Raw genomic sequence first — 10,341 nt, 5'->3', positions numbered from 1 at the left:
TGATGGTTCTTTGTCACCGACCATGAAGCCCACCTTCCCACCAACCTGCATTGAGGCAGCACCTGCAGTGAGACTGGGAACAATGCCATGGAGCAATTATAAGTTATTCCAAAGAAAGACCGAGCTCTTGCCCTTTCCTTTAAGATAAGCAGATCCATACTTGCCCCTACCCCATACTCCTCGTGTATATGGCTGACTTGAAGCTGCAGCCATTGAGTGCTGGCCGACTGTACCTGATCTCCAAAGATCTAGAGCAGGAAAACAGCTGCTGCACTATTTACCCAGGAAACCTGAAAAGCTAAGTGCTCACAGAAATCTCTACATGAATGTTCATTGCAGCTTTATTGGTAAAAGTGTGAGACACTGCATTGCCCTCTGGCAGGCAACTAAATGATGGAACACTACTCAGCAAAGAAAAAGTAATGAGCCACTGATTTAATCACAGCCTGGGTGAACCCCAAGGACATTACATAACTAAATAAATAAAACTCAATAGGATATATATCCTGTAACTTCCCACTCTTTGTGGTACAGGGAATTGAACCCAAGATCTTTGCTGGGGACCACAAATTTGCAATGGCTAATTTTACTTCCCTAAGGGAAGGACAGAGGCTTGGGATTTCTGGTACCATCCTTTTGAGGTGACCCATTATCCCCTTAGGGGTGGGCCATCCTATCCCACCTGCTAAGACCAAGACCACTAAGACTAAATCTAGACTACTAAGACTAAAAGTGCTCCAAGGCAAGACCTTCCCCCGCATAAGACGGCTGCTGCCCTCTGAGTCATCTGATAATCCCCTCAGCCAGGAAATGCCAAGGTTCTGGCTGCCTCATGGCCTTCTGTTCCCTGTGAACTGGTCATCCAGGATCCCCGCTGTACCACCCTTTTGCTCTCTCTCACTGACCGCTGTAACACCTGGCATGAATTGAAGCTCACTGCAAGGGTCTTCACAACCTTCACACTGAGCTACAATCCCCAGCCCATTTTTTCATTTGGAGACAGGGTCTCCAAATTGCCCGGCTGGCCTTGAATCCTCCTCAGCCTCCCAAGCCACTGGCATTTCAGTCATGTGCCACGGTGCCGAGTTTGTGTAATCCCAAGTGTAAGACACTGTGGTAAAGAATCCACGGTAGGGAACAGGGAACAGGGTGGTGGTTACCAAGGGTGGGGAAGGTTTCACTAAAAAGGGACAGCGTGAGGGAGTCTTTTTGAGGTGATGGGAATTTGGGGTATCCGCATGACTCTGTGCACTTGATACAAGATTCATAGAACTGTGCCTCAAAGAGTGAACGTCATCATATGTCAGTGTAAGAAAACCAGTAAACCACTGTTTAAAACTCGCAGTGGTGCGAGGCAGGGAAGCAGATGACAGATGCGCTAACTTCTGAGATTCTTCCTAGTGCGAAATGGGTCACTTCATTCAGTAGCGGATGACTCCAGCATGTAAAGGGCAGAGCTGAAAGGATGTCTGACCACTGCGCTGCTTCTAAGAAATCACAGAGTGAGTGTCAGAACCACGGTGAGCCAGCATCTGAGATGAGCAGAGGGAGGGAATATCTACAGAATGCAGTTTTTGGAGGATCCTGCCGGAAGAGGCCACCCCACTTACTGCCAGCGTGACTGCCCCTGGCTCTCTCTGACACTTCCTGGGATGATGCTTCCCATCAGTTCTCATCAGGGGAGCCGTGGCTTTGTGGTTGGCTCGTCTTTTTCTGGGAAGGTCACTGTACACCATGCTGAGCATCTGCTGACCGTGCGTCTTTCCCTGTCAAGTGTGTCTTGCTAATGATCACCCCCCTGAAACCTGGGTGATGGATGGTTTTGCCTCTCACCTTGCTTGTGTGGAAAGGAAGATAAAGGCTTGCAGGGTTCTGCTGTGGTCTAAATTATCCTGGTTCTAAAGAAGAACCACACTGAAGACCTATTTTGCTCATAAACAACTTTTATTTTTGTTCTCAGTATGTGCCCTTGACGATTCCAAAATGTTGGGAGTTTCTGATTCTCCTGGGACCACGGGCAGAGGCACTGCATGGAGACACTAGACCTCCGTCCCTACTCTCTCCCAAGGAGCTTGGTGGGAAGGCCTCAGAGAGGAAGCTGACAGTCACACCTATCCCAAGGTGGGTGATACAGTGAGCAGAGAATTAGTAAACACAGACTCAGTCTTAGAGGGCTTCAAATATACATATTCTATATATATAACCTGTTATATAGGATTGCCATGTATTGGTTTCCTTGTGATTGGTAATTAAAAGTACAAATGATAAAGATGCTGCACACTGCTGATTCCCCCTTCTCAGCCCCCCTCCCTCCCCAACATAAATAACGTCACAAAGGCCAGGAGACCCTAAGAGTTTTTGCTGTTGTAAATATTTTGATTTTAAAATCAGTTTTCCCCTCCTCCCCTGCAAACTACCTCTGAGAGCGCGTAACACAGCAGCATGGAATGGACAGGCCCGGGGAAAGGGGAGAGCTGGTGGGCTTGGCGCTCCCCCTGCCCGCGTGGGCTGCAACAGAAGCAGAGAATGTGAAGTGTGGCTTTGGCATCCTCTAGGGAGGAGCTGGCTGGACCACAGAGAGAAGCCCTAAAGGCCTCGAGGCTTTGGAAACAAACCAAAGCTCCAGAAATGTCTTGGCTCAGTATTTACACTGTATCTGTAAGCTGCGTTTTCCTTTTTAAGAAATCTGTGTTTCTGAAGGTGCCTCTTTTGAGGCCAGCTGGGGAAAAGGAGGAACTGAAAATCACACCAGGCGCACTCCCACATTTGTCCAAGTCCTGTTCCTCGTCTTAGCCATTCTCATGCGCCGTCAGGAGGAGATGCTGATGGCTGGGTTCGCGGCAAACTCTGCTGAGAGCGTGAGGCAAGGGAAGACAACAGCAGTGCACTACGGAGAACGCCGTCCCTTCTTGAGCATTAAGTGACACTGAATAGTCTGGATGCGGTTCTTGGCTGGGACAAACTCGGGCTGCAGTTTCAGGGTCGACTCGTACCACACCAGCGCTTTCTCAAACTCCTCCTGCGAGGGCCAACGGCACATGTGAGACGGACGGACGGCACGCAGGGCGGCCTGAACAGGAGCTTGCCCTCTTCTGCAGGGTAAGTGGCCCTGGGCTAGTGTCAGCCCCCAGTGTCACCTCAGAGAGTCCTGAGGTGGGCAGAAGCCCAGAAGCATGCAGAAGGGTGCAGATCAGCTTTTACAAAGGTGAGCCCCAGCAGTGTGAGTGCTGGTGACAGTAGGGGGAACTAACATTACCAAGGGCTTGAAATGTGCCAAGCACCCATCAAGCTAGGTGCTTCCGGAATTAACCCTTGCAGACATCTCCAGAATCAAGCCTGGTGAAAGCTCATTATGCATCTGCCTAGATTTCGTACTATAGCTGGAAAGATGGAAGTCAAGTCAGGTACCTTCCCTTACACTCGTAAATTTTAAAGGTTTTTAGTTCTCTCTAGTATTTAACAAAACCAACAGGGTTTGAAAGTGACTGCCACCACAATGAAGGTGTTAATTATTCTACTCGCAAGGATCCTGAAGGAAGAGCCTGGACCAACTGGTTAAGCGATTCTGTCTAGCCCGGTGAGAGACACAATCTTCATTTACAGCAGCAAATCTCCCACCTACTGGGGACAAAAATAGATTCCTCAATTTTAGGAAGCAGAAAGGAAAATCTGCACATTCAGCACTACTAACCTGGCCAGATTATACTTCCTGCCTCTGAAGTCAAGGACGATGCACAAAGCTTCTAGCGCAGGCCTGCCCATTCTATTAGCTGTTACTGAAAATACGGGGTATAGTCCCATGTGTGACTCCATGCTTTAAGTGGATGGGACGATTCTCATGTCAAATTCAGTTATGACAGATTTAGGGGGCCCTGCAGGGATCTGCGTTCTGAAATGGGTCTTTGTTTTTGCCCAGGATGAGGAACCTGGATGATAGCTTTTCCAATTTCTCTGTAAAGTGCATCTGCGAAACTACTGGGATTTCATTGTTCTTGAAAATTTGATGAGCACCTACTAAGTGCCCAACAGGGTAAGGTTCTAGGAACAGAAGGTGATGAGGAGTTTAAAGGAGACACAGGATTAACAAAAGCCTGTAAATTAACAGTGTCAAGCGAGAGCAATGTCAGTACCTCCCCCAGGCTGGCGGAAGAGGTGTGAGTGCCTGTCTACACAGTGTTAGCTGAGGCTGTCTGCAACAGGCAGTGTCTCCAGAAATGCAGAGGTGCATCTGATGCTTCTACCAGTATCACACTCATGATGAGGAACTCCCAAGCTGCAAACATTTAGACAAATTCCATATGTTGCTAAAAAAAGGCAAACTCTCAAACCTCGTCTCATAAAATTTATGCTCGGTGAAGCTGGCTGTTTCAGACATCAAACTTCTAGGAAAAGGGAGGACCGTGACATACTCAGACAAGTTCTGAGATCACGGATGTGCTGCGGTGGGGTTGGAGGGATGAGCTCATACCCCAGTCTCACCATGGCCACGTAGACGTTGCCCAGCGTGAAGTGGTTCACGGCGAAGTGCGGCGCGATCTCTACTGCCATGGTGGCCACTATGACGGCATCGTTCCAGAGCTTGGCGTTGTGTAAGATGTTGGCCAGGCTGATCAGGGGCACATCCTGAAGCAAGGAGGGGAGTGGGAAGAGCGAACAGTGAGCTTCTGCTTTGGGTGTTTTGGTCATAAAGAATGCAGTGTGTGCTTCTTGGTAAATGCCAGAGAAGTGCAATTTCCAGAGCTAACCTGCTGCTCGCTACTGGGCTGTGATGGGAGACCAAAATAGGAGTTTGCACCAGAATACAAATTAATTACTCCTTTCACTGACAAAGCTGTGCCTCAAATAAAACAAAACAAAATGAAAACAGTTTCCGTAAACAATCTGCCAAGTGATGTAGCTGATTTATTCTCCTGCGAGCTCTTGTCTTACTGCAGACAGACATCTACCCACAGAGCACACTTTGAGTGGTGCTGTAACAGGCACCTTGCTTTGTGCAAGGGCGACTGTATCATCCAGAGCAGGGGCTGGCAAACTGCCACAGGCCAAATCCAGGCTCCTTCCTGTTTCTGTCAAGTTTGACTAGAACACTATCGTCTGTATTTGGTCTGTATTTCTAGTACAGTCCTCATATCACGGTGGCAGAATCAACTGATTGCAACAGAGATTATGCAGCCTGCAGCATCTTACCATTTCTAGCTGGCTCTTTATGGAAAGTTTGCCAAACCCTGATGGAAATCCTTGGCCCTTCACCACTGCCTCATCGTAAAGAGCTCAGAATGAGGGATGGAACGAGCAGCAACAGTATCACGATTTCTTCCCCTTTAAACATGTTACCTGAGCAACTGCTGGCTGTACCACACTGTGCTGGGTTCTATAAGAGACATAAAAGAAAAAAAGGGACCCATCTCTGTCCTTTCAGGACATCCATAGAGTACGCTTAGATGGATAAGGCCTCAGAAGTTCAGTAACTCACTTAAGGTCAGAGAGCTAGGAGCAAGCAGAGCTTTATAACCCAGCAATGCCCTGCAGTAAAGCCTGAGCTCCCTGCAGCTTTCCATGAACTTCCTGGACAAACAAAAAAGGCAAAGGCCACATCTTAGGAAGCACGAGATCTGGGTTAACGCAGAACTAAGCACATGGGGACACAGACTGTGGTACAGTCTCAGCCACTGTCACAATAACTGACCAGTCTTTTGGAAAAAGATCACTTATCACACGGGGTTGGCAGGCTGGTTTGTATGTGTGCGTAGGCCTGCCAGAGGGCAAGCACAGGGCTGAGGATGTGGCCTGCTGGTAGAGTGCTTGCCTGGCATGAATGAAACCTTGGATTCACTGGAAAAAGAGCATGCATGTGGGGGTGTTAGGTAAGGATCAGAAACTGGCTGAACTACATGAGGGTACAGCAATGTGCTTCTGTCTCGGACTCTGGAAGCAAACTTCAGTGAAGAATCTAAGAGGACTCCAGAGCTGGGCATGCTACTGCACCTTAATTCTACCATTCTGGAGGCTGGGGCAGGAGGATTGCAAGGTCCAGCCCAGCTTGGGCAGCTTAGTGAAATCCTTGTTCCAATCAATCAATCAGTCAAAGGCTAGGGGTGCAGCTCAGTGAACAGGCCCGGATTCAAGCTCCAGTACCAAAAGGAAAAAGAAAAAACCAGTGTTTCCAGCTTCGTAGGAGCAAGAAAACCCAGAAAGACCTGCAGGGTGGCGACCTGCTTAGGTACACGGACTCACTTTACAATTAGTGACACTGACTACAGCAGAAGAGGCACTACGTGAGGTGATGGGCCACAGAGATCTTGGTCTTCCCTCAGATCCACCTTGCCAGGGCAGGGCCACACTGCAGGGGACAGTTCACAGGCTTAATGTGACACAAGCCAGGTCCTCCGCTCTCCCACCCCATCCTGTCCATGCACACTGTCTCCCTGGCTGAGCCTCAGATAAGCCAGGGGGTGATGGCACGGAGTGCAGGGTGAAGTTCCACCCTGGGAGTCCCCTACTCACTTTCATTTGGTGCGGAGCATAATGCAGGGCCTGGCGCAGGCAGTCTATGGCCTTCTTTCCTTGGCCTTTCACTCGCCAGTAGAGGGCCGCCATGCTGGAAAGGACCCAGGACGTCTGGTTCTAGAAAAAAGGTGAGCCGGTGGGTGTCTCTTCAGTAACATAATCATTTATTACCAGCCTCGAGCTTAGTCACCGGTCACCACCACTTTCCTGCGTGTTTACTGGGTGCTGGCACTCTGCTGAGTACTTTCTTGGTGCTCTTGTTAATCCTATGAAGGATCCTAGGAGCTTTCTAATACTATGAAGCAGCCTTTTCATACATGAGAAAACTATGGTGTAGGGAGGGTAAGTCTCCTACCCAAGAACACTTAACTACTACTTAGCAGAACTGTATTTCTTTGCCAACAAATTTCTTTTTTTTTTTTTAATCGGTACTGGGGATCGAACTCACGACTGCCTGCTTGCAAGGCAAGTGCTTATGCCACTGAGCTAAATCCCCAGAACTGTATTTCTTGTTCATGCTGTTGCTCATACTAACTTTTTAAATAAGCAACTCACATTAGAAAACCAGGCAAGTCTACAAAGTACACAGAAAAGTTTTACTGACATCTTTGTCTCTACTGTGCGTAAGTAAATACTGTTTTTAGTTTATTTATCCTTCCAGGATTCATGCTTTGCACAAGCAAGTGCAAAATAGAATTATAGTCCAAACCTCCTTTAACAAGAGGTAACCTACTGTTTATATAAGGAATGACACTTAATAATACCCTGGAGGTTCATCCACTGATGTATGGGAAGCATCCTTCTTTGTTAACAGCTAACTGTATTTCTTTTATGGATGTCTCATTATTTATTTAACTTGATCCTTATTAATGAATAGTCTCCTCTCCTTAAATTTCTCCCTATTACAAACAATGCTGCACAAATAATCTTGTTCAGGTGTAATCTTAACATTTCTGCAAATGTGCTAGGGGACGTATTTTCAGATGTGGGCCTGCTATATCAAGAGGACACACACTTCATTTTGATGTCACACTGCTCTCCCAGACTGGTAACAATGTAATCCGCCAGAAATGTGTGTCTTCTTTTCCTCATACACAGGTCACAGAGTCCATTACTAATCTCTTGAACTTTTGCCAATGTGATAGGAGAAAAATATGATTTTAATCTGTACCTTCCTACTTCTGTGTGGAACTTACCACCCTTTCATGGTTTATAGCTTTTACATTTCACTTTTTATGAACTATCTGTTTAGTAATTTTTCTGAGGTCTTTATCCTGTTATTGGGGAAGAAAGCTCTTTATGTATTAGGAAGACAACTCCCTTGCTTGTGATTTGATATACAAATGTGTCCCCAGTTTGAAGTGTGCTTTTGGACTTAATAATGCTTTACGTGACGATGGTTATGATTTATTAATTTATCTCTGATGGCTTCTGAGTTTTGGCTATAATTAGAAGGCCTTTGTCACTCCAAGGTCACCAAGACATTTTATTGTTTTCTCTATTCCTCAGAACTTTTATGATTTCATTTTTCACACGTACCTCTTTGACCCATTTGTAAACCTGAGTCATTTGTAGGAGAATGGATGCACCTTGGGATCATGTTAAGTGAAATAAATCACACACACAAGTTTAAATATAGAATGGTTTCTCTTATATGAGAAATCCAAATTATAAATAAATAGCAAAATAAAAGATACTAGGAAATAGGGTTATAGATGTTTCTCAAATGGGAAGGAGATCAAGAGATGAAGGGAGGGAAGAGAGGAAAAGGAGATGAAAAAGGAATTAAGGTGACTATGAACACATACCAACTCTACACAAGGAACGTATGCGTTATATACTGCAAATGTGTACTAATAAAAACAAAAATAAATCATTGATCCATTTGGAATTTAACCTGATGTAAAGTGAAAGGTAACGCTCCAACTTACTATTTTTTCCAGATGGCTACTAAGTTGCTCCAATGAAAGTGGGTATGCTATCTTCACCATATACAAAATTCCATCACTCGATTTAAGTCTGACTAGGTCTATTTTGGATTCTTCTATATATTTTGCCTGCCACTTTTGATGGATGGTCTTTCATTCCCAGCTGTTACAGAAGGGGCATTCAGAAAATGTGCCATTTCCCTTCTCCTTTCTTTCCATCTAAGTTTTGGTAATTTCTCGATCGCAGACTGTCAGGGTATATACTATTTATACTCTGATCTGTCGCTATCTGCCTCACCTGCGTCAGTGTTGGCTTCAGTTACATGTACTCAGGGACTACTGACTATTAATTTGTGTGGTTTCCACAGTCATCTCCTGTTGGCTGAAGTTCATCTTCTAACAGTTTCCTTAAGAACACCTGGGGAACTGTATTCTCAGTCACTTGCAAAAGGTGAAGTGTATTCTCCCAAGATTCGTATTTTAAATCCCAAGCCCAGTTGTTCAGAATGCAACTGTACTTGGAGTTCTTTAAAGAGGAGAGTAAATGAAAATGAGGTTATGAGCACAGGCCTAATCCAGCACAACTGAACTTCTATGAAAGACATAAGAAGAGACAGACCAGGGGCCTGCGTGAATAGTGCAGGAAGAGGCAGCCAGAGTGGCCAGGCACGGGGAGGTCTTGTTGGAAACCAACCCTGCCAGAGCCGTGGTTCCACACTTGCAGCCTCCAGAACTGTAAGAGTCTGTGGTGGTTTTTTTATGGTCATTCTAGCAAAATGGGACACCATGTAAGTGCAAAACTTTGCTTGCCTTTATGCCTGAGATAGAGATTGGCTACAGCAATTTTTTTTTTTTTTTTTTTTTTTTTTTGGTATTGGGGATTAAACTCACAACCTGTGTTTGCCAGGCAGGCGCTTATGCTGCTGAGCTAATCCACAGCCCCTACAGCATATTTTTTCCTCAATCTGGTGGCATTTCTCTACTGAGTCACGGTGCAAGACACTGTCACAGAGCAACCTGAAGCTAGCCTGGTTTACCAGCCCCAACCCTTTCTTTTGGGTGGTGCTGGGAACTGAATCCACAGCCTCACAAATGCTAGGCAAGTGGTCTGCTACTGAGCTATTTCCCCATCCCAGTTCCTCCTTCTGAGGATCTTGACCTTTTTGATTGGCTTCCCAAAACGATCTCTGTTTTTTAAATAATTGTTTCTTAATGTCAATATCTGACACATAAAACATGTAATATATACCTAATTAGGTATGTATATAGACTAAATATATAATTCTATAACATGCATAATTATAGTATATAATTATATAAGCAAACATGATGATGTAAATATTTTATATGAAACATACACTGATGCTGTAAAGTTTAATGAATAGCCCAGCAATCACAACTTTCTGAGAGAAGACTGCATCTGTGCATACGCCCCTACACTACTCCATCCTCTTGCATGTTTTCCAGAGGCATGCACTGCTGTAAATATTGTCTTTATCATTCCATCACTCCTTTTAAACACAAGTCTACCACTTGCATACGTGGGTATTTGCTTTGACAATACACCAGTTTGTTTTTCTGAGCTTTGTAAAAATGGCATAAATTTCCTGCAGAAGATTTGAGTTGTTTCTTGCTTTTACATTTCCTGGTGCAAATAAATGGACAATTACTCTAATCTAGAGCTGATACCTAAGAGAATTGCTGGCTGAAAGGCTGTGCAAGTACTAAAAATCCAAGAGCCTGTCAGATTGTTTCCCAAAGGCAGTGTGCCAATGTACAATCCCACCAGCGCTGTTTAAAAGTGCCTCTTGATTCAGATACTCTTTCTATCCCTTTCTATTATGTGGGGGGCTAAAGTGGCATCTACCTGTGGTTTTATTCTTCACATCCTGGTTATTATGAGACT

The 10,341-nt window shown here is 45.3% G+C and overlaps 1 protein-coding gene across 2 annotated transcripts in view; it reads right to left on the bottom strand.

Annotated features, from left to right (window-relative positions):
- Positions 1–1,925: 1,925 nt before the first annotated feature.
- Ttc17 (tetratricopeptide repeat domain 17) overlaps positions 1,926–10,341 on the bottom strand; it is a 98,379-nt gene continuing 89,963 nt past the window's right edge. Inside the window, exons 23-25 of one of the 2 annotated variants that reach the window (XM_003465213.5) lie at positions 6,505–6,624; positions 4,469–4,623; positions 1,926–3,019 (exon numbers count right to left, since the gene is read on the bottom strand). In XM_003465213.5, coding sequence (XP_003465261.3) covers positions 2,977–3,019; positions 4,469–4,623; positions 6,505–6,624 — 318 coding nt within the window. In that variant the 3' untranslated portion in view covers positions 1,926–2,976. The remainder of the gene's footprint in view (positions 3,020–4,468; positions 4,624–6,504; positions 6,625–10,341) is intronic. The other variant, XM_005001559.4, reaches the window with a different exon arrangement.

This window comes from Cavia porcellus, unplaced genomic scaffold (genome assembly GCF_034190915.1).
Source record: "Cavia porcellus strain 051 isolate PalLab524CR breed Dunkin Hartley unplaced genomic scaffold, mCavPor4.1 scaffold_17, whole genome shotgun sequence".
NCBI classification, from domain to species: Eukaryota; Metazoa; Chordata; class Mammalia; order Rodentia; family Caviidae; genus Cavia; species Cavia porcellus.
Note: the sequence above shows the minus strand (reverse complement) of the source record. Positions and strands in the feature narration are given on the sequence as shown.